The sequence below is a fragment of the Vidua macroura genome, chromosome 4 (genome assembly GCF_024509145.1).
Source record: "Vidua macroura isolate BioBank_ID:100142 chromosome 4, ASM2450914v1, whole genome shotgun sequence".
Taxonomy (NCBI): Eukaryota; Metazoa; Chordata; class Aves; order Passeriformes; family Viduidae; genus Vidua; species Vidua macroura.
In genome coordinates, this window is record NC_071574.1 from 63,217,731 (window position 1) to 63,241,878 (window position 24,148).

The 24,148-nt window shown below is 36.9% G+C and overlaps 1 protein-coding gene across 1 annotated transcript; it reads left to right on the forward strand.

Moving 5' to 3' along the window:
* Positions 1-725: 725 nt before the first annotated feature.
* SH3TC1 (SH3 domain and tetratricopeptide repeats 1) lies at positions 726-23,907 on the forward strand. Its single transcript, XM_053976120.1, has 17 exons — positions 726-933; positions 3,237-3,311; positions 5,493-5,620; positions 8,074-8,179; positions 8,378-8,521; positions 9,176-9,350; positions 9,666-9,739; positions 10,544-10,739; positions 11,778-11,905; positions 14,485-14,526; positions 16,087-17,772; positions 18,134-18,314; positions 20,191-20,341; positions 21,487-21,609; positions 21,901-22,051; positions 22,924-23,120; positions 23,334-23,907. The coding sequence occupies exons 1-17, from the start codon at positions 726-728 to the stop codon at positions 23,562-23,564; spliced, it is 3,996 nt and encodes a 1,331-aa protein (XP_053832095.1). The 3' UTR covers positions 23,565-23,907.
* Positions 23,908-24,148: the final 241 nt, after the last annotated feature.

The window sequence follows — 24,148 nt, forward strand, 5'->3', positions numbered from 1 at the left end:
GCTTGTGCCCAAGAAATGGGATTGCAAGATGCCTCACCTCAGTGACTGCAGGCAGCAGTGAAGCTTGTGCTCTACTTCCATTTCTATTCCTTCTTCCTGATTATGCCAAATGGAGTCTTGCTGCCAGACTCAGCCTCTAGCTTCAGTAGGGCTTCATTTTTCTGCTTTGCTGCAAAGTAATACTTGGATGTCCATCTTCCTGCACAGTGGGTTCCTGTGGAGGATTCATTCTTCAGCTGAATTTATATAAACCTTCTTTGTTGTTTGAATTCAGCATGCAGTACTTGTTCCATTCTTGTCACCTTTAGAAAATGATGTTTTTCCCCTGCAATTCCTCTGTTGATGTGAATGATGTTATCCCTGGGAGGCTCTGCTTTATAGCTGGCCAAGAATGAATAATTAGCAGTGGGCACAAGTACATTTCACTTCAGGCCTTTGATTGTTGCTGTTAGCCAAGTCTGTTGCTTTGTTCCTAAAGCAGTGATGCCACCTCATTTCAGGATCTTTTTCTGGGATAAATTTGGTTGTTACACAACAGTTCCTCTGAAAAAAGCCTATAGCAAAATTCTTTAATCCATATTACAATTAAAATAAACTCTTCAGGAGAGGGACAGCTCTTGAATATGTTCATCTTTTCTCATGCTTTAAAACAAAATATTATTGATATTTTTTCCCTTTCAGGTTGTTGATAATGTAAATTGTGTTACTGTGAGGAACTTCAAATTATGGAGAGTTTGGCAGTGGCAGGTGGCATTTCTATGCTCAGCACAAACACCATTGTCCCTGCTCTGGAGGGAGAGCAAGACAGGAACTTGGAGAGGGAAGAAACAGAGCAGCAAATGTGCAGGTGTGACTGCAAACATGTGAAGACCAATGCTGCCATCAGCACCCTCAGGGATGGAGTTGGGATGGACACGTTGCAAGAACAAACAGGTAAGACCTCAAGTGGTGCCTCTACTCCTGACTCCTCCTTGTGCTTGAATTACTGTGTTTTTTAAATGGTGCACAAACTGAGAATTCTCATGTGTTTTACACAGAATCACAGAACCCAGATGGGCTTCTTTTGAAATACAAAAAGCAGCTATGTTTCCTCCATAGAAATGCTGCATAGATTGGACTATTGAACAATCTGCACTGAAATTCACTTGGGGCAGGCAAATGGATTATCTTTTAGTAAGATAAGAGGAGACGAAAATTATCAGAACCCAAGAGCCAGGGTGCTGAAATATAAGTTATTTTTCTAGCACTTTTGGCTATATCTGTAAGATTCAGAAGCCAAGTTTCAATTTTAATATTTTTTAAGTTCCTTTTTCATCAGAGGTGTAGCACTGCCTTTGTATAAAAAAAAATCTACTTTGTGGAGTAAAGTCTTGCAAGTCAGAAGGATCTTTTGGGTAGAGGAGTAGAGGAACATAGGTAGGTGGCAATGGCCAGGCTCTTAGTTTACAGTAGGCTCAAGAGTGTTCTTAATGTGAAAACACTTCCAAAAATCATGGAAAAAACCCTATTTCATTTAAAAGTATATGTTCTGTGACTTGCACAGTATCTTTCTGTTCACAACTGCAACACTTTGACATCAAAGACCAGGTGCAAGCATCCCAGGGCAGTATAAAGTTGCTCTTTAGCTTTCCAAGAAGTATGCAAGACATTCCACCAAGTAGGCGTTAATATTAAGTTTTTGAACCTAATTCTAATACTTTAAGAAGTTTAAATATATTCAAACTGTATTTATAGTAACTCTTAGCCTTTCACTAAAATTTAACAGCAAACTATTATTCTAAATTAAACTGATGGGTAATTCAAATACTTGCTGATAGGCTTTGCCTTTTCCTAAAAGTCACAGAAATGGATGTTAATGTCTTGATAACAACCTTTCAATGAAATTTATAGTTTTTAATATCAAAATAATAGTGATAATAGTTCACATATCAAAAACCAATGCTAATTTAGTGTTCTTGTTAACAATTAAATGATTATCAAAATGATAACATGTCAAGTTTTGACAATTTCTGTTTGTAATTGTCAGTAAAACCAGAAAAAGCAGAACTACAGGTAAGTCTGGTCCCAGAAGCTATAGGGGACTTGAATTTAGAATGTTTCCTAAACACAGTCAGCCTGCACTGTGGTGAGCTTACTATCAAATTTCTATTTTAAACCAAACGTCATGTAGTCCATATTAAGAAAATAAATAAAATCCCAACCGCAATGTTTCTGTCAAAGACCCAATCAAAACCCTACAAAACTAAGGTGTTTGGGGATTTCAATTTCTAGTTTGAGTATGTGCTAGTAACAGGCATTAAAGACAATGTTTTTTGTGCTTACTTCCTTTCTCTGTGAAGTGGGAAAACTCTGTTTTATGTATCCTTATTTATTTGCATGACTTTATTCATGTAACATTCATAGATGCACTTGAGGGAAGATGCAAAAGACCTGGAAATTACCATGCCCTGCTATATTACAGGGTTTATTCTAAAAGCAGAGCTTCATAGGACAATGTCTTGGGATACATGAAAATTGCCTCAGAAATTTTCTAGTAAAAATGAAAGATCTATTTCTCTTTTATTCTTAGAAATATGAAGCCTTGTCTTCACTGATACTTGCCCAGGGAGCCTTGAGAAAATGGAAATGGTTGTCTTATCAGCACAAAAATATATCCTTCCCCAAAGGACAGGAAGAAATATGGGCTAAATGAAAAAAGCAGATTAGTATTAATACAAAACATATCCTATTTGTGGTATTTTCCTGAAATGTCAGATCACTTGATTTTACAGTACCTCCTTGCATGTATTACATATACAACAGATGAAGAAAAGAGTTATTTTTCTCCATGTATTAATTGGTACAAAGCACAGCAATTTATACTACTGAAGCATCAGTGGGAGCCATTTTTAATATAGGTGCAAGGGCAGAGAAAATTAGGTCTGACCCTTGCTCTCTCCCCAATGAGAATTCTGTTTCCTGAGAACCTTTCTTTCCACCAATTCCCCATTTTGAAATTTCACGTCAAAATGATGCAATGATCCCTCCAGTCCAGGAGGAAAGACATATTCTGCAAATACTTTTTGTGGCGTTTGGGAATTATATAGCAGGAAGGGGAGAAGATAGTTATTCTGTCTTAGAAATTATCTGATGCATCAAATGCTTTGAAAGCATGGGGTATTTTGTTGGGTTTTTTTCAATGTGATTTATATGACTTAGAAAATGCACATAACCATTCCTTTCATTTATCATAATAGAGTGTTCTCCAAGTGAAAAATGCATGAATGTCAGTTCAAGGACCCTTCCCAGTCAGGCAGAGAATTTTCCAACTGGTAAGGCATTTTTTCTCCCATCCTATCTTAATATTATAATGATTTTCTCATAGTTTACTTTTTATTTTTGAGACAACTCAACTATGTCAACATTTGCAGTCACCACTCCTGTAAGTTTTATAATGTATTTCATGGCAGCTGTGAAGTGACCAACTTATACATAAGATTTGTTTAAAATTTCTTGCAAAAAGAGGGAGCAACTGCTATAAAAACCAGACATAATTGATGTACTGCAATATACTGGTTACAAAAAAAAAGAGGAGCAAATAAAAAGTTCATAGCTTATTTTACATATGCCTTTCAATCCTTCAAATTTCTTATCTTTTAAAGTTTGCGGCCTTTCCAAGTATCTATTTTTTATTGTTTTAATGCTGTATTTTCAGTAAATTGTCAATCGAGTGCAGTTCTTCAGTAAGTGGGTTCAGCAGGCTTCACCTCTGGAGGGCTCATGGCAGGCACTGTGAATTGAGGGTCTTGGCATATTTCCCTTCTTGTGCCATCAAAAGCAACACTGAGCTGTTCTCTGCTCTCTGGCTTGACCTGACAAATCACTTCAGTGGCAGGCAGTCTTCCCCAGGCATATGGTTATTTCTAGTCAAATTATTTGTGCTTTATGTACCTGCTTGTCTTGCAGGGACAGAATTTAGGTTCTTTGTAACTGGAGGTATGGGTCAGGGCTCACAGAAGTAGACAGGATATTATAATGGGATTTTGCACCTTATTGCATCTCTATAAGGCATTATTATAGTTTTTTTTTTTTTTTTTGACAGAAGTAGCTGAATTTTTGTTATTTTAAGTTGATGTAATAATTATTTCATTAACATTAACTTTTTATAAAATTTAGATTGTGTGCCTACCATTATATATTTACCTCAGAACCAGTTTGAGTAAAATGTACGTACACATTGTACTTATACATTTTTAAGTCAGTCTTCTCTCGTGCCAGTATGTTTTATGTTTTCAGGTAAAATGAAAAGGTCAGTAATTCTACTCTAGCAGTGATCTGAACAACATTCAGAGACTCTATTTTGTGTTCTTCCTACTAACGACTGACTATATGACCACAGCTTAAAGGGAGAGGCCTTGTAATTCAGTAACACAGGTTTATATTTCTGAGCCACCCTTCTTGACCTTAAAGTAATGAGTAATTTATGCAAGTCGTGGTAAAACTCCTGGAGACATGCATAGGAAGCCCTCTGAAAACAGATCAAGATACAGCATATTAGACTAGAACGTGAAAACCATTTATTTTATCAGATTAAAATGTGAAACTCAGCGGAGGTGGAATATTTTAGTATGCACAACAGTACCATATTGCTGGAAGTGTGACCTATTTACATACTTTGCAATTGGAATTCCTCCTGACTGGGTATTATTGGCTTATATGTGACCATCTGGGTGTCTGAAAATGTATTATTTACTGCTATTGAGCTAAACTACCAAATTAATATGGAATAAAAGCAGCTTTATCAAAGGTCTTCTTTATGTGAGAGAAGCTGGCTGGAACTGGACCCTTAGCTGTAGCAAAAGCTTCTCATAAACAGATGCCAAGAGCTTGGGAATACGCATCTAGCTGCTTACAGATGTGCTGGGAAAATCATCTAAGTGAGCTTGTAGTTGGACCATTTAACTTGGTTAGTACTGTTCAACCAGCTTAGTTGAGAATCAGCTTTTACAACATTTGATTTATAAAAGCCTTCTGAAGCAGTGGGGTGACATGTCAGATAGCTATGAATTTAAGATTAGTATGAAGGGTTGTAACATGCTGAACTCTTGTTGTTTAGGGTTTTTTTTGTTTTTGTTTTTGTTTTTTTGGTGATGCCAGTATCTGTTTGCTTTGATTTTTGATATGCATGGAATATTTGGAAATCTGGGCATGTTTGCAATGCCCAGAAATGTCTAAATTGACAAATTACCAATCTACTTGCTTTTCTCTTCTTTTTTTTCCCTTCGCCATCCATAAGTATCATTTGTCTCTCAAAATTGTTTCATGCTAGGCTTCTATGTCTACAGGATAACAAAAATGTAAAAGAAACATGCAGTAGATCAGTGTTCTGTGTGCCTGTCTCTGAAGCTGAAAAAATCTATCTTAATGTGTATTCTATGATTTTGCGGCATTTTCTGGTTATCCAAAGCTGATTCACAAACCCTGTAGTACTGAAAATGGATCTCCTCCTCTAGATATCTCCTTGAAGTTAACAATGGTAAAAAGAAAGAGTGGATGTCCTGATCCCAGGCTCCAAAGACAGCTCAGAGGGCAGCTCCGTCTTCTGGAAAATGACAGCAAGGAGGTGATGACTGTCTTCAATGTAAGTCAATTGCTTGGAAATTGTTTTATTTATTCAGATAATACCTCCTGTGCTACTGAAATAGTCTGCAAGGTATTTGAGTCCTATTTCCATCTACAGGCTGAGTGCTTGAATTTGAGTAACCAGTTTCCTGTGGCCCAAAACCAGTTAGAAACTTTAGAAATAATTATTGAAAAAGACTGGAACATCAAATTGATATAAAATAAATAAACCCACCTTAATAAGTAATTGAATGTGTTTATTTTAAAAATTTTCTGCATTCATTTACATCAAGGAAAATAATGGGGCTTTGATTTATTTTAATTTGTCCTTGTATTGACCCATCACTTCAGCTTCTAGACACCTGGAGTTATTTTGCATGCTCATTTCCTGGGAAGCTCACTGCTAAGCCAAAGAGGAAGTCTGGAAGAGAATAGCCTAAGCATTAGCCCTAGGACTTCCTAGGGCTAAATGGCCATAACTTTAAATAGCATACAATTGTTGGCCAAATTTTATTACTCAAATTTTTTTGTATATGAGAAACCTGTCCTCTACAACCAGTGATGTTTACTTTGAAAAAAAAGGTTAGTCTCCTCCTTCATATTGAAAAAAAAAAAATACCATCTAACCTCTGGTGTGTCTATTTTTTTTTTTTTTGTCTGTACCATGGGTTCCAGCCTCCTTCACTAGCAGGCCAAATGACTGAAATCTTAGTTATGGTTTTGGCTAATACAGACACATGTTGCTACACCATTTTCCTTTCATGTTTTGTGACCACCCCACCACCAGGCTGCTGACTTTGTGGCTGTGCAAAGTCTGTACTTCTGCTTCTCTGCTCTGGATTGTGTTTAGAGGGAGAGGGAGGAAGGAAAATGGGATTGGGAGGCAAAGAGCAAACAAATGGACTAGATTTGTGGCCTTATTAGAAACAGACTGGAAAAGGCATTGAAGGAAACAAGATAGATAATGTTAAGTTTCGTTAGAATGTTTTGATATTCAGCAGTGCATGAAGCCCCTGAGGCTGACATACTTCAGCATGTGTTGGCAATTTATTAATAGATTTCAGGTTCTCATTAATATGTAATCTGGTGTAGAAAGGTGCATGCAGAAGATCAAAGCAGTGATGAGACATGCCTGCTGAAGAAGTCTAGGTTGGACTTTTATATTTTAATGTGTTCAGATTGTGTGAATTTAAAATATGGATGTTAGACAGAATTAATTCGGTGATTTTTTTTAAAATTGTGCTGTAGCAGTCATAAAATCAGTGAATCAGCTCCATCTTACTCATATTATAGAAAAGGTTTGAGAGACAATTTCCTCCCTGCTGCCTTGAGTTAGAATCAATTTCTTGATCAGTCCTTCAATTTTTTTCGAGCTCCATTTCCATTTTAATGTGATGGGAGTAAGGTTACAGTATCATCATACCTGTTAGCTTTAAGTTTGATTTATTCTCTGAGATAGTGATTCAGATACTTGTCTCATAAATTACACAGTTCTTTGTATTTCCCTGAAAGGCAGCATCACTGGGGTGCCCTGTTTCTAAGCTACAAACTGGAGTGCAACCAGACTCTATATTACTCCTCTCTGTCTAGAATCCATCAAAAGGTGTTTTCCTTTCACTTACTTGAAAGTTTATGTAGTTGTTCCTTTTAACATTTCTGGAATAACTTAAAATCCATCATTACCACTTACAATGGTCATTGCTTATCTTTGTTAAAAGTGTAATTTAATGCTATTCTAGCAATGTAAACCAGTACAAATGAGGATTAAAAAATCTTACTGCATTTTTTAAAAAAGAAAAATAACACTTCAGTATATTTGTTTTAACCAAAAAGGAGTGAATTTGGAAATAATTATTCAATATCTCTTCTGGATAAAGACTATACCAGGAAGCAGGTTCAAAGTTGCATCAAAGGAGCTGCATTTTTGTGTGTGTACAGAGCTCTGAGGGTAATCTACATTAGGAAGTTTTAGAACCGAAACATTTACACCAATCAAGTGAGAAATTTCAAGTTATAAAAACCCCCAAACTAGCTTCTTTCCACTATTTAATATTAATGCCCACACGTCTGGCAAAGGCAGTTCCCAAGCTGTAAACCACTCTGTGCAGAGGATATTCTTGGAAAGAACTACTATGTACTTGCCTATAGATATACATTTGACTATATGGTTATGCTTATGACTATACATAGACATTTCTGAACTAGACAAACCTTCAGTCTCACTCAGTGTGGTCTTTATTTCCTCTGTAAATTAAGCTCACTGAAACGGTCAGTACAACTGCTAAGCAAGAGTCAGATTAAAATTTGGCTCCCTGTATGTTAAAGAACAGATACCTCATACAGATAAAATTCTGGATTCTAATTTTTTTAAATCCTTCTTAATGAATAGTATTTTAGCCTAAGTGTTACCTAGTGAGAAATCATGCTTAAATCTGGTGTAATTGTAATTAAAGTATTTGTTTTGATTTTTAGGAGCTTTCTGCCAGACTCCTGTCTATTCACAGTGATCAAGATTTAATAGTAGTGACATTTAAAACTTTTGAAGAAATATGGAAGTTTCTAACCTACCACTCATTGGGTAAAGTTGTTTCACCATACAATAGTTCAGTGTTAATTTGTATTCAATTGCACACAATTTCTGGGAACTTGTTGAATTTTGTGATTTGTACACTGTGCATTAAGTAATAATGGAGTAGTCTCTAACTCTATGAAAGTTTGTATTTTTGTGTAATACTGTAAAATGGCAAAGAAAACAAATTGGATTTTCTTTTCCTAGGTTTTATAAATCATTGCATGGAGAATTTATTCCTAGACCAGTCTTTCTGGCTATACTCCCAAGAGGAGGAAGATACGGGCATTGAAGTCTGTATAAATGAAAAATCATTAAATTTGATGTACAGAAGTCTGCTAGTACAGGAAGGTAAGAAAGACTGTACATGCTAAGGCTAGGTTCAGGGAAGAATCTTTATTTAAAATCCACAAATCAGACATTAAGACCTATTGAAATACTTAATGCAGTTGAAGTTTAAATTTACTCACTCCAAATGCACATTGTAAAGAGAAAAGAAAGGAACAAACAGAGATTAGGTTCAGTGAGATCATGAAGGGATTGAAGAAATTCATGTGCAGCTGGTGCATAAATGGATACCAAAAGGATTAGGGAGTGATGTACATTCCAACTTGCTTCATGTTATTGCAGCTTCTGGAGATGTGCAGGATGTGGTTTATAAACAGTTACCAGGCTCATATGCTTCTCCTAAACAGCATCACCTGCTGGTACTGCCAGAGACAGGACGTCATAGGTAGATGATTTGTTTCTGCAATAGGAATATGCAGAATTGCAGCAGAGGGCTCTGTGCTTCATTAAGACATCATCTCTGTTTTTTTTTTCCCTACTGAAAGACACACTAGACAGAAATGGATGAATATCTGACAATCAGCAAGAAAATTCTCGACAACGATCAGATTTTCAATTTCTAAATTAATATTCTGATGCTCTTGAAGACAGTTTTAGGGCTTATATGACACTAAAATGTTACACAAAATGACATCTGCTCAACTGCTTTTGTTTTAGGATCTTTTTTTGTTTTATATCCTGATAATACAATACAAAAGATGATGGTTACAGACAATGAAAAAACTTATTTTGAGACTGGGGCTTTTACTGAAGGTGCAACAGGTGGATCTGTGGATAGTGACATGCCCATGTGGTCTAATGCTTCCCTGGAGCCATTGGAGCCTTTCCATCAGTAGGTACCTGACTCTACCTATCTATTCCATCTACATCTGATTCATATACACACATCTGCTTAGAGATGCCTCTACCTGGGGCAGGGAATAATAGTATGACTTTCTCAGTTTGGTTTGTTTTCCTGAAGTAGCAGTACTTTTACTACTAATATTAAAGAAACCATAAATGTGTCTGAAGTGTATGGGCAGTGCTGAAATTGAAAGCTAATTGTGGGAGGGACACATCAGTTTTGATATGTATTTTAAATATGACTGTTACTGTCACGATATTTAGTGAAGAATACACTAACTTCAATTTCTTTTTCTGCTTTCAGGTGGTTTCTTAAAGGATATTCTAATCCCATTGATTTTTCATATAAAAATGAATCTAAATCGATCAGAAAAGTTGGTAAGAAACTTCATTCAAACATCAACGTTAGAATAACCCCAAACTTCATGCTTTTGCTAGAACAGTCTCTAAAAAGTTCAATAACTTTTTGTCCATTGTATTAGAGTGGTGAAACAGCTTTCAAAATTAGTTTGCAGTAAAATTAGTGAGACTATAAATTGGTCTAAGATTAAACTCTAAAGTCTTGTCTTTCCTCTTTTTCCTCCTACATAGTACAGAAGGTAGTAGAGAGTGACTGAGTTGAGGATGCCTCAGAAAATGCACCAATGTATTTGTGGATCTTTGATATGTGTGCTGCTTTTTCTCATACTGACAGAGAAATTAAACTTATACAGATGGTTTGAGGTTAGAGAGCAAATATGGCTTATTTTCTTCCATGATTTCAGTTTTAATACTGTACTGACTGGTATATACCCATATCTATCCCATAGTGATTGTTTAAATTGCCTCAAGTGCTTTGCTCCGGCCCAAGTTCAGAGCCTTTTGTAAGTGGGAAACTAAGGACTTAAAACATATATTTTTGCTGCTCCATTATGAAATCTGATAGAATTGTGAGAATATTTTAGGCTTTGCTTTCTAATGGTTGAGAAATTAAGATTTTTATGCTATTTACAGATCTAATCATCAAGCCAAACCAATGAGGTTGGGATGCTTTAAATCTTGTCACGGCAGATACTCAACTCACAGGTTCCAGGAATGTCTTTTGTTAAATATAGATATTCTGCTGACTTGCTGTTCTATTAAGTGTATTTCTATTGTTAAATTACTTTATCTGCAAATATTATTTATCTCCTTATTACACAGCAATGGGATCCTGTCTAGCTGTGATGAATTATGAGAGTATTGTGTCAGAAGAGCTGAGTTTCCAGGAAGGGGACAAAATAGAGATCCTTGGCTACTTCATTGAATGCATGGAATGGTTTCTTGGAAGACATGTGTTTACTGGCCAAATAGGTTTTGTAAAGACAGGTCATGTTAAACTGGACTTATCTAGAAATAAGTGAGTATTTATATTTCATAAACAAAAAGAACCTAGTCTCCTAGTCTCAGCTTTGAAATGCTGAACATTAAATTCAGGGTGTTGGTTTTTTTTTTTTTTTTTTTTCTGTTTTTATTTTGGTTTTGGGGCTTTTTTTTTGTTTTGGTTTGTGTTTAGTTTGGGAGGTTGGGGTGTTTTTTAGTTTTTTGGGATTTTATTTTTGGTTTTTGGTGTATTTTTTTGTTGTTTTGGCTTTTTGGGTTTTGGGGTTTTTTGTTGCTGTTGTTTTAATGTGAGTTGTCATATCAGTCAAAACTACAAAGGAATTGGAATATGAAGTCTGCCTAAATATTGCAAAATATTATTATTCTGTAGCTGAGTTTCTTCCTGGGAAAAGAGGTTGCTGGACTTACTGCATTGGTTCAGTTTCTATTCTTTGGCTTACACGATCCAAGCAGCTTTGCCCTTGCAGAAGGTTCTCTTGCTGGTCTCTCAAGATCTATGTTAAAGCATCCAAGTTCTGTTTTTTTTCTAGTACCCTCAGTTATATGCCTTAACTTGCTTCTAATGGGACCTTTGCAAACAGTTGCTAATAATGCAGACTAGTGTCTAAAAAAGGGTATATTTCATCATGCATTGGCACCATGTAAATAGGCTGCTCTTATTAATATGCCTGAACTGTTTGCATGCTGAAACAAGGAGTTCTTAAATGCTGCTTGCAGGTCCATTTCATATGTAACTTAAAGCTTATATTTGAAAATCAGTACCATAAAGTCCTCCAAGACTCATGCTTCTAATAAATACTCTCATAAAATGCTATCCAATGACACTGACATAAAGCTTACTCTGATATGGCAGAAACTGTTAGTTGTAAGCATAGTTACTATCAGTTCATATGCATATTTTATAAATTGACTGAAACTAATTTTGAACACAGCACAACCTGTAATGTAAAGATTGCACTGGTTTCTCTAACAAGTTCATATGTGACTGATGCAGTGAGCTCCTTAAGCCAAATCTGCTTTCAGGCACCTTCAAAGTTACTCCTTTCCTTGCTAGACCACAAGATCTGGATTTTCTTGAAGCAGAAGAGCTGTCTTTTTTTTCAAAAGAAAAAAATTTGGAAGAAGTAGTACATTTGTTGAAACAAACCTCCATCACAGATGTTTGCTCTGTGTACAGAATAGGTAAGTATAAGTTTTACTCCTTTTATTGCACAAGATACATGTGTAGTTCCTATACCCCTGTTATAAAATTAATTTTTCAATGATACCCCAGCATTTACACCTATTTTGAAATATCTTAGTAATCAATTGAATCTTTGATATGGCATGTAAAATCCTTTATATTATCTTTGCTATTTTTTTTGCTGTTTCAAGGGTTTTTCCAGCAGAGGATTTGTAAATCTTTTGTCTTTTTTTTTTTTTTTTTTCTGAGTGAATTTAAACAACAGGCTTTTAAAAACTCTCTTATTGTGCTGCACAGATCTCCAAGCTTTTACATGACTGAATTATAAATTACAATTTCACATGGCTGCATTGTAAAAAGCAGTATGTACACCCAAACACTGCTGGCTTTTTGTCCTGGGAAAGATAGCGCAGCATAATAATTATTGACAGCTAATGCAAACACACACCACTTCATGCTTGATTTAATTTTCATAGGTATAGAAAAATAGCAAAATCTAGTCATAGTAACATAATCTCTGATACACCTCTAATTTCTCTGTGCTGTGCATATGCAATTGGGATAACTGGGGTTTCACATTTATAGACTTACTGTCAGGCAGGGTGATGTAATGATGCCTTGTGAAGGCCAACCTGGAACAGCGACTAGACAGAGTTAAAGAATAAAGTAGGTATTTATTAGGAGATCTCACAGATCTACCTTGGGCAGCACAAGAGTCCAGCCAGGCCTACACCCATGGTGAGCCCAAAATGGTCACAAAATGGACAACTGGTCACGGGGTCTCACACTTTTATAAGTTTTGGTCCATTAGCATATTGGAGCTAATTGCCCAATTACAGCTCCAGCCCATGAAGTCCCATCCTTCTTGTTTTCCTCTCTTCAGTCCATGTTGTTTATGCTCTTGGGCCTGAGATCTGGATCAGTTATCCTTCGTCTCCAGCTAGAGAAGGAATTTGTATCCCTGCTCTGTGAAGAGAGCTTCCTATCCTCCACATGAAGCCCAGACCCACACACTAAAGCATTACAGAATCTGAAAAATATAAAAGCCTGAGGCATCAGTAATAGTCTTGCTGAACTGAGGAGAGGCAGTGGTTTCTTATTCCACCACAGGCTGTTGGTGATGCATATGCTTGTCCAATATCTAAGGAAGTTTTATCTCCATTAGTGCCATCCTGAGAGGCTTCAGGTTGAAAGGAGCCACTGTATAGGTTGGAGTCAGGCATGTTGGTTTAATTCTGCAAATCAGACTGTGAGTGTGAACAATAACTAGGGCGTGTCAGACCTGCCCTGGCAATGTGCAAAATGCCTCCACACCTCACCTCCTGTGCTCTGATGAAAACCCTGGGAACAAAAGCTCAAATCTCTAAACCATGTCATGGGTTTAATGGACATACTGCTATTTTTGCTGTTGCACATTTTTCACTGTATCTCCTCCCTGATCTTTTTAAGTACCACCTTCTTTTGCATCTTCCCAAGCTCATAGTACCATCTTCACCACTTTTCCCTTAAACAGCTCAATTGATTCTCATCACTCAACTTATCCAGAGCAAGCACTTTCAATATTCACTTGATATTTTGTTGTGCGATCTGACTAAATGGATTTTCAATTCTTCCATCTACATCAATCTACTGAGAAGTATTTACTTATGAGCACTTCCCTGATTAAATATTTAGAGTATTAAGTTACAACTACTGTAAACATCTGTGGCTTTCATCCACCAAAGTCAGAAAAGCATTTATAAAAAGGACTTCCAGAAGTAAACAGTCAGTGAGAGGTCATTCTCAAAGACTAGTAAAGTAGATTTCCACCAGCTTAAATAGAACTTAAATAGGTCTGTGAGCCTCTGCTTTTGTATATATATATCCTTCATACCCTCTGTACCCTATTGCATCAAATGTATGAAAGATAGTGAAAATATTCCTGAAATGCAGCATGACAACTGAAATGCCTTGAGAAATATCTGCTACACAAAATAGTAATTCTTAAATGCTCTCCAGATGTGCTATGTTTAAATGTAAAGCTAGATCTATAGCTATAATGTCTATAGAATTAAGCTCATTTTTTTTTAAATAAGAGGTATTTTTTTCACCCACCTGCTATTGGAATGGCTACAAAAGTCTGACATTTATCTACACAAACAACCCTAAATAACTTCCCTTCCCACTTCTCTACCCTGGGAGTGACACTAAAAATATGAAGGGCTCCTTGCTACCTCATTTTACGAGTGGGTTGTGGAAAATGGTCATATCTTTGCTGCCCACTTGTATTTTAATGCAGCAGAAATGGCTCCCTCCTGCAGGACAGGGTGGCTTTAATTCTGACTGTGATGTGCTCCCCACCTTACTGAGCAGAGGTAGCTACTTGATGATAGCCACGCAGAAGCAGTGAATCGTGTCAGCAGAAGCACAAATCCCTGTTAGCTTTGGGTCAGACAGAATATTTCTTTTCTTCTAAATTTCCAGGATGTATCAAATTCTTATGACTTAAAGAATTAGAAACAGAGCCTTATTTTAGGGGATTTGAAACTAATAAATGACCAAGATACTATAGCTAATATGATTGTTTTCTTTCTTACAGATGTATTAGAAGAACCCGAATTTCAGAAAGCTCATGAATGTGGTAATACTTCATACACATACAGGTTTTACATAAAATTAATGAGACTTATGATATTTTTGGTGTCTTTGCCAGCTATTCTCCTTCTATGTCTCTTCACATGTTAATTTTCTTTGGTCATTGTTTTCTTTCTGAGATTTTGCTTTAACCCCTTCTTATTAGGTTTTCTGTATGACATTGTGGGTTTTCACTGATATCAAGTGTCTTTCTTGGGACTTTCTATCCAGCTGAAGATTCTATGACTTCCCTTTCACTGATGTGACACACATTCACCACCTCCCAGCCCCTCCACATTGTTTATCAAGGCAAAATACTGCTTATGGGGCACCTGGCAACTGCTGAGTTTGAATTCCAGCAGATTTTGTCTACTAGAAAGCTTTGTCCCAGAAATAGATTTCCCAAAGGAGATATTTTGTTGAGAATGCAGAATTATTTCCCTTTGGCATTTTGTTGCTAAGCTGTCACTATCATTACTCATATTGTACAACATTTTCCTAAACAACGATTTTTATATTTATGATTCTGCTGCAGTTTCAGAAATGAGAGTCTAAGGGTATTGAGCTCTAAATCTATAACTTCAACAAGCTCCTGTTGATCTGCAGCTGTAAACTCAAGGACTGACTATGACTGTATACTCCATCCCAAATCCCTGCCCTATTAACTGGGCTGGAAAACAGTGGGAGGATTAAGAATTGATGACATATCTGCCTTTATTATATTTGTAAGGTATTCAACAATGTTGTTGCTAGGAGATCAATGGCCACATCAGTTGCCACAAATTGGTAATTTTCTGAAAGATAATCTGTGCCAGCAGAGAATCGGGGCTGATATTGATTGATAGAAGAAATCCTATTACACAATACACAGGCCTGGCTGGCCAGGACAGGAGAACAGAACCTTTGCAGGCACCCCAAGCACCCATGTGAGACTGAACCAGCTCAAAGAGCACAGTCCTACCCCCTGCCCTGGCTGACCTGCCTGAGCAGGCTGTCAGGACATAGGCATACCTTTACTCTACTTGAATAGTTGAATTCCCATTTCCCCTCACACCTTAAGTCCAACTATGCCCTGACCCTGGGCCCTTTATCCACTTCAGACCTTGGATCTTCCTAGATTCCCTTCTGCTTACCAGCTAGTCTGAATTGTATTTCTTTGGCAGGTCTCTCGTTCATGTACACATGGAGAGAGCAGAGAATATACACTGACTGTACTTCCTGAGTATACACAGACAAAGGCAGTTTGAATTAATGCTGGACTTCAGTTGGATTAGTGTTGGATCAGGCCCAGGGCCTGGCTAGACAAGTGTACTGATCACTAACCTGCTTACATGTGGCAAGTTCTGTTTATTCCCACTCCTCCAGTCTCCCACACTTCTTCATCCTCCTTGCTATCTTTTTACACCTTTGGCTTGTCTCCTAGACATTCTGTTAAGAAATCATGGTATGTTTATATAATGTTTTCTTAACAGCATCTTCATTGACAAATGTTTTAGTTGGTCTATCAAAGGCTTTTGTGTGCATGCATACAGGGAGTGGTGATCTGTAATTTTTTTTTAAATTTCAGAAATTGCATGCTCACCTTCTAGCCCAGTATCCATTAGCAAAAATGGCAAGATAGAAGAACTGCTCAAGAACTTCAAGAATTTGGAGGCCACTCAAGCTGAAGAGCCAACTGCTGAAGGGAAGGAATCTGCTCTCTCTTCAAAGACTGAAATATTTCCTCTACCTGAAGGGCCTTGTTTCCATATATGTCAAGAAGATATTCAAGTATCTGACATCTTTGAGCCATTGTTACTCTTCTTAAATAGGAAAGAGTATGAGAGCAGCTTCAAAAGCCTGTATAATTTCTCTTATTCATTTACAAATAGCATGTTTTATGGCTTTTCAGAAGAAGAAGAACTGGTTAATTTTTTAAGATTAGCAAGGGAAGCAGCAAAGAAAGCAGATCTGTCCTGGGCACTAGCAAGGCTGTGTTTTCTCTTAGGCAGGCTCAGTGTCAAAAAGCTGAAGTTTTCCCAAGCTCGTGTGTATTTTGAGGAAGCATTGAGAGCAGTAGCTGGAGGGTTTAGTGATTTGTACTTTGTGATTGCTCTTTACACAAATCTAACAGTCATCTACTTGACCCAGAAAAACAAAGAAAAGTGTATTCATATTTTTGACAAGGCTGCATCTCTTCTCATGGGAATTCCCAACTACATTTGCAGTGCTGACCTGGAGTCAGATATACTGAAGTATGCTCTGAAGAGGACAATTTTGAGCCAGAACAAACATGCAGAGGCAAGGGCATGCTTTCTGCTGGCAAAACATTACAGTGCACACAAACAACACCAAGAGGCACTGCCATTCTTGGAAAGGTTTCAGCTGTTGCTCAATGACCTGGGTTTACAAAGCAATTTATCCAACAACTGTTACTTCAAACTGGCAGAGTCCTACCACGAAAAGTGTTTGCCACACATTGTGTTAAGTTGCATAAAGGTTACCTCTCCCCAGAGCTCCAGTACCTTAATGGATTCCCTGAAAAGGATTGATTTAGTCATCAAAAATGCTCCCAAACTATATGGCCTGAGAAAACTCAGACAAATATTCCCACCCCAAATTGCACCTTATCTCATACAGGCCCTTTCTTCTGACTTTACTAATGAGGAGGAAGGACTGTGCAGCACTATCTATCTCAGCTTAGCAAAGCTGTACAGCCACCACAAACAGTATGGAAAAGCCATTGCTTACATGATGAAAGCACTGGACTCTGCTTCTGCTAAGCCAGAGGAAACTATCAACTCTTTGGTTTTACTTGCTTGGCTATACATTCTTTACAAGCAATGTGATGTGGCTTTAGCCATTTTAAATGCTGTTGTAGGCTCTGCATGGAGCAGTCCTCAGCAACTCGGCATCGCTTATAACATGCTTGCCATTGCTTTGAAAAGGACAAACAGCACAAAAGAAGCTGCTGAGAGCTACTACAAAGCATTGTGTCTTTCAGAAGAGACCAAGATGACCCATAACCAAGCCATAGCCCTGGCTAATTTTGGGGCACTCTGCCTGCATGCAGCAGCCAGCAAGTTGGCAGAACATTATTTTATCAGGGCAGTCAAGCTATTCTCCAAGCTTCCAATTATGGACTGTGGTCAAGATTTTATCCGAGTCCTCCTTCAGCTGGGATGTTATTATGTTGGTGGAACTGAAAGGGAGAAAGGAAGGTTTTACTATGAATGGGCTTTTTTAGTTGCAATGGAGACAAGTCATCTGGAGAGTAAGTATATCTTTTATAAGCCACAAAATGTACCCTGTTTGGAAATGTTGGTTATACACATATGTTACATCTGTACTTAGAAGATGCATGTATTACTTTGTTATTCTTCTTAGTATGATTGAGGCAGCTAATGCAGGTAAGGTGACTCAGTTACTGCTTTATTTTGGAAATTAAGTATGAAGCAGCCCATAGCCTTTGTTAACTTTGGGAATGAATGAAGTGGCAGTGGGATATTCTTGTTATATATTTTTCATCGTCTGTGCTGTAATTTGTGAAACAGTGAAAATGAATAATTTTTAAATTAATTAACTTTCATTTTAAAACAGCAATTCATGTTTGTATTTCCAATCCATTCTCCTAGGTCAACTACAAGCAATTAAACTGCTGTGTCAGTTCTACAGTACAGTTGCTCCCAATGAGACTCAGTGTGTCATCTACAATGAATATCAACTATCTTTAGCCAGAAAGATGTCCAACAAAGTTCTGGAGGGACAAATTTTGGAAACCATTAGTCAGCTGTATTTGTCTTTAGGAACAGAAAGGTAAGACATGTTGAATGACTTTTCTTTCATTCTGATTTTAACTTTTCCATCCTGCAAAGGATCTCAATTTTTGTACAAAAACTGAATATGACTGATTTTCTTTTTTTTTCCTCTCTGCTTTGGTAATACACTTTATCAGAATTGAAAAGTCCAGTCTAATGGAGAATTTTCTTGTTTCTTTTTAAGTAACTGTAATCTCTCAAGAGAGACAAGATGTTCTGTGGGGATTAGCACTACTTCAAAAACCAATTTATTTTTAAAATCTATGTAAATACATTTTAAACCTATTATACATTATGCAGCTCTTGATGATTGCTATATCAGGTGATTTGTTTTCAAGGATTTTTGCAAGACTTTTTTTCAGGCACCAAAGGACATATTCCAAATAGGTCAGGCATTAAATTGCTTCTATGTAAGTGTTTCTCTTCAAGGAAGGGCTTTTTTCTAAACTTACATAAGTACAAAGCCAAAGTGGAAACCTGCATAGTTTTGCTCTTCTACAATTTCTATACTGGTCTTATTTTCCAAATTCCAATTTTTTACACTGATCTATTGAAATAACAAACTGCACAAGTTAAATTATAGTGGCAAGTGCTGAGGAAACTTAGTTTTCTCTAAGAATGATTAAAGTGTTTTTAAGGCTGCTTTGTTTGATTTTTTTTTTTTTTTTTTCTTGCTGTACTTCAAGGTGTTACTTTAGATTCAGATATTTCCAAGCTTGCCTCACTAAGGATGAAAAAAATGTTCTCAGTCCTGGAAAGAGAACAGATGCCTATTTTAGCTTTAAGTGCCTATAGTCTGAGCATCTAACATGCTTAGTAGGTCACCCAATTTATTTTGCTTCGTTAGGCCTTTTTCATGATATAGTTGGTGACCATCCTTTGCAGAGACTGAAGACAAAGGAGTTGGTTAAGATTTCAAGCTGCTTGGAATTTGCAGAAAGATTTTACTAGCTGGAGAAGCTGCTGCTTTGTGCTTGTAGTAGATGGAATCTGTATATCCCAGCAGCCTGGCTCCCAGATGTTGACTGTATAACCTTAGCATGCCACCAGATAATAGCATAAACTCAATGTGGTATTAGATCACAGTATCCAGTATTCTTTGTGTTAGTTGTCCTGAGTAACAAGGAAACTCAGCTCTTCCAACACCACAACTGTGTGGGTCGTGTTCTATTTTAATATGTTTGTGTCTTGTGCTCAGAAGAAAATGCATTGGGTCAAGGTGATGGGAATCTAGCACAAGATGGAGAAAGATTTAAGCCATCTAGGGTTTCTATGTCTGGTATAAAGCACCACAAGATCAATCTGGTAATTTAAGTTCTTCTAGAAATGATCATGAGATGTCCCATTCTCCTCTGCCCTACCACTCTCCTCCCAGTTTCTCCCTTTTTTTCAAAAATTGCTGATTAGTCTCAATTGCACTTAAGTCAGATGTATAGATGATTTAAAAAAATAGATGTGATTTCTTTGACATTTTTAGGAAAAATCCATAAATTATAGAAGAGTTAAAGATGAGGAAAGACTTTTCTACTTCTCACAAGTGTGAGGTAGAGCAAGGACACATATAAACTATCTTGAAATAATATAAGATATAACAGGAAAAAGTTTATGCATAACATAATATAACAATTTATATATCATTATATATAAAACATTTACATAATAAAATATAATGGGTAACAATCTAACAGGAAATGTGGATAGAACAAAAGTTTAAAAAAAAGAGTTCTGTAGTTACTAGGGTAATATAATGAGAAATTATAATTGTGCCCTAAATAGGGGAAACAGAATGTCTTACAGCAACATTTCTTGCTATGAAGAAAACTATTTGCAATTCTGAAGAACCCTTCTGTGATTAGCGCTTTTCCCTGTTTCAGGGCCTACAGGTCAGCTCTGGAATATACCAAAAGAAGCCTTGGAATATTTATAGATCTCCAGAAAAAAGAGAAGGAGGCATATGCTTGGCTCCGGGCAGGAAAGATATATTATGTTCTGAGGCAGAACGAGCTTGTGGATCTTTATATTCAGGTACATTGTCAACACTTACAGGCATGCACGTGGTATCAGTGTTGTGCAGATGGCATGGTAAGAGTAATTAGATATAAAAATTCCATACATTTTGCCAGTTGATGTTCTGATCACTTAGTGCCAACATTCATGTAATGCTCAGCAGGTGAAGGGAAAGTCTCCGCATTTTCCACTGCTAATCCATTTTAATCTTTTTCTTGATTCTGGAAGGATTCTGGGCAGTGACCTTTCTTAGTTGCTGTTAATTCTTGCGTTCCTTCAACATCATTTACCAGCTCTACAGCACCACAGCAACTATATGACACAGGCATGCTACATTCTGCTGGGTAACAGAGAATAATCACCTTAGCACGCTGGCTTGTGGGCCAGATTCCCAGGAAAACAGAGTAGCTTCTTTAGGAAGCATTTCCACAGCATCTGAATTTTTCCTTGCCTAGTATGACACGGAGCCAGCTGGAACTGCTGTTGTCTTTTCACGTGTGAGAGCAGAAACCTGTGTCTTGCACACCTCTGTGCTCAACTAGAAAGAAGGACTTGTATTAACTGAATGCAATTTGAGAACTAAAGAAGACAAAGCCAGAGCAGGATTATTAACCTTGCCTAATGTAAAAGGCACATTTTTCATTACTATTTTCTCTGAGGATCCTGGTATTCTTGCTTTGCATGCTCTGTCATTAAATCCTTTTTGCTAACAAGACATGTATTTATCCATGAGAACAGAATAGTGGACCTGCATTTATTTACAGAAATCAGTTCACAGGCCTTTAAATCTGCAGTTAGCAATATCTAACTTACAATTTGAATTTATTTCTATTATATGTTTGATCTAATTCAAATTTACTATCTGGCAGCTATCAAATACACTGGTTTTAGAATGTCATGTGCTGACAAAGATAGCAGGATACTACTACCAGAAAAAGGTAACCAGGTTTTTGTTTCTTCTTCAGCATCTGCCACTGGCTTGATCAAAGACAGGGTACCAAAAAGGAGCATGTTCAAATCAAATGTAGCCTTTTTCATCATTATAATAAGAGAGAAAATAAAAAGATCTTTTTAAAATTGCTAATAATTATGATTTTTTTAACCATTGAGTAAACAACATTTAATTTCTTTCTTTCCTTCCCCACTCCTTTTTTACTTTTCAGGTTGCTCAGGATGCTGCTCTTTGCACAGGAGATCCAAATTTAGGAATGGAATTGTTTGAAGCTGCTGGAGACATATTTTTCAATGGTACTTGGGAAAAGGAGAAAGCAGTGACTTTCTACAGGGTTTGTGCAGTTTTTCTGCTGCATTGATAGTTATGTACCTCCCACCATAGCAGGTATTCTGCAAATGCTGAACCAAAAGCTGAACCCCTCAGCAAACTGTTTATAACCTAGTGCAGCTGAGTACTTGTCATGGTGTTAGTAGATATCACCTGTTTCAAATCCACTTCTGGCTGCAAGAACTGTTCTAAACAAAGAGCAAAATGAAACCAGAAATTACTTGATTTGACATAAATGAGAGCCTGTCAGTGCACAGGGGTTCAGCCATACCTAAGCTGCTGTTGTGTGTTTCAGGACAGGGCTCTCCCGCTTGCTGTTCAGACTGGCAACAAAACCACTGAACTCAGATTATGCAATAAGTTGGTGGAATTGCTGATGAATCTGAAGGCTTATGAGGAAAGTCTGGAATATGCAAGAGTAGCTCTCGTCCTCAGTGTAAAATTAGGTAAGAACAATTTCCATTATAGTTGAGTATGAGTGATACCTCTAAAAATACAACAGAACTCTAAATTTAAATTTATTCTTCCCTTGTTCAATCATTTCTTGCCAGGATTTCATAACACTACTATAATTGCTATTTTTTGCTTCTAATTCAAGAATGAGCAATTTATTGCTTACTCCTCAACTTAGGATCAAATGGAAAACCTGTGGTAGAGCACAGAATCAAACCTGGAATTTTATGTCCAAACTGAGTGTGCTTCTAAAAGCTAAGATACAATACTCATGAATAAAATAGTCCTAAGAGGCTTTTGAGAGTACTTTCAGATTTGCCCAAAGCTCTGATTGTGAACCAACATAAGATGGAAAAATCAAAAATGATAGGTCTTGTTTCAAAATGACTATTCTTCAAGTTTGGTAGCTGTTCAACTGATGAAGAACCTTCTTAACCCTCTGTACAAGCACAGAGAGGTCATTTTGATCAGTCTGAAAATAATATTTTTGTTGTAAATTTTCATGTAAAATATATATTGGAATGGGCAAGGGAATCTTTATTCCCATTAACTTTCTTTCTTTCATAATAATCCATTTGTATTCTTTGTAGGTATGCACTCTGTGTGTGTATTATAATATATACATGAGAGATGAATGTAGCTATTTCTTAAAGTCCCAGGCACTGCTAAATCGTATGGCAGGAAATTCAGAAATTCCATAGGATTTTTCTTGAATGGCAGTTTTGACCATGCATCTCTTAAGCAAATGTAGGGTTTTTTTTCAATAAAATTCAGCAAATTCAATACAGACTTTTTTTAAAAAGTAGCATTGATTTGAGTACTTTGTCTCTTTGTTTTTCTCCTGACCCCTACGTTATCTCATTAGGAAACCAGTTAAATGAAAGAATAGCTTACCATCGCCTGGCAGCCATCCATCACCATTTGGGTCACTGTGAACTAGCTGAACACTTCTATTTAAAGGCCTTGTCCCTCTGCTCCTCTCCTCTGGAGTTTGAGGAGGAAACACTCTATTATGTCAAGGTGTACTCAATCTTAGGAGATATTATATTCTATGACCTTAAGGTAAGAAATTTTAATAACTTGTGTGGCAACTTTTTATATTGAGTAATATTTAATGGAATCAGATTTTGCCATTTTCTGGTTTTGTGTGTTTTGAGTGTAAAGTGAGAAAACCTCAAAAACTCAGAATCTATATTATTTTTATTAGATACTTACAAACCTGAGCTCTGCAGTCCTCTTGCACTGGTTGTACTATCTTTGAGCCTCTTATTTCAGGACCCCTTTGATGCAGCTGGTTATTACCAATTGGCGCTTGCTGCTGCCATGGACCTGGGCAATAAAAAAGCTCAACTGAAGATTTACACCAGACTTGCTGTGATCTACCATAATTTCCTCGTGGATCGGGAAATGTCTCTCTTCTTCTACCAAAAGGCAAGAACCTTTGCAACAGAGCTGAATGTAAGGAGAATAAATCTAGCTCCTGATCGGTGTTACAAGAGTTCATAAGCATTTTTGGAAAATGCAGCCTAACTACTGCAGAAGTACCTAAGGAAATACTGCACTGGCTTTGGAGGAGGATGCAGGCTGCATTCAATGACTCATTATCTTTGTGCTGTAAGGTGGAGCTCCTCATCCCAGACTAAATTACCAGTTTATATGACAGTGAATTACATTTCATTGTCTTTGAGATACAGTCTTGTACTTGTTAAGGATCAGTCTATGAACTAAAACAGAAACTAAACAGTGTCCTTTTTTTAAACTGCAATTTTCTTTGCTGTATCTTTCTGCCTTGATGGATATTGGAAAATGATTAATGCATAGATGCAATGAAAAATATTTAATAAAGTGTCACAGCAGAAAAAACACTCAATATGAATTGTGGCTTCCTTTGCCTGACTTAGCTTTATTACATTTTTTGACATCAAGTGAATGCATCTGCACAAGCATGCTAGATGAGCTTGAGAATTGGTTTCACCCAGTTCCCCAGACACCACTCTTCATTTTCTGTCAAATTAATCTACTGCAGTACTTATGGGAACTAGCTTTATCTTCTAATTCAAGAAAATTTACATACATATTCTACTAAGAGC

Coding starts and splice junctions, on each gene's coding strand:
- SH3TC1 (XM_053976120.1), top strand. CDS start 726: ATGGAGAGTTTGGCAGTGGCAGGTGGCATTTCTATGCTCAGCACAAAC. Junction 9,351..9,665: donor CCATTGGAGCCTTTCCATCA/GTAGGTACCTGA, acceptor TTCTGCTTTCAG/GTGGTTTCTTAAAGGATATT. Junction 11,906..14,484: donor TTGCTCTGTGTACAGAATAG/GTAAGTATAAGT, acceptor TCTTTCTTACAG/ATGTATTAGAAGAACCCGAA.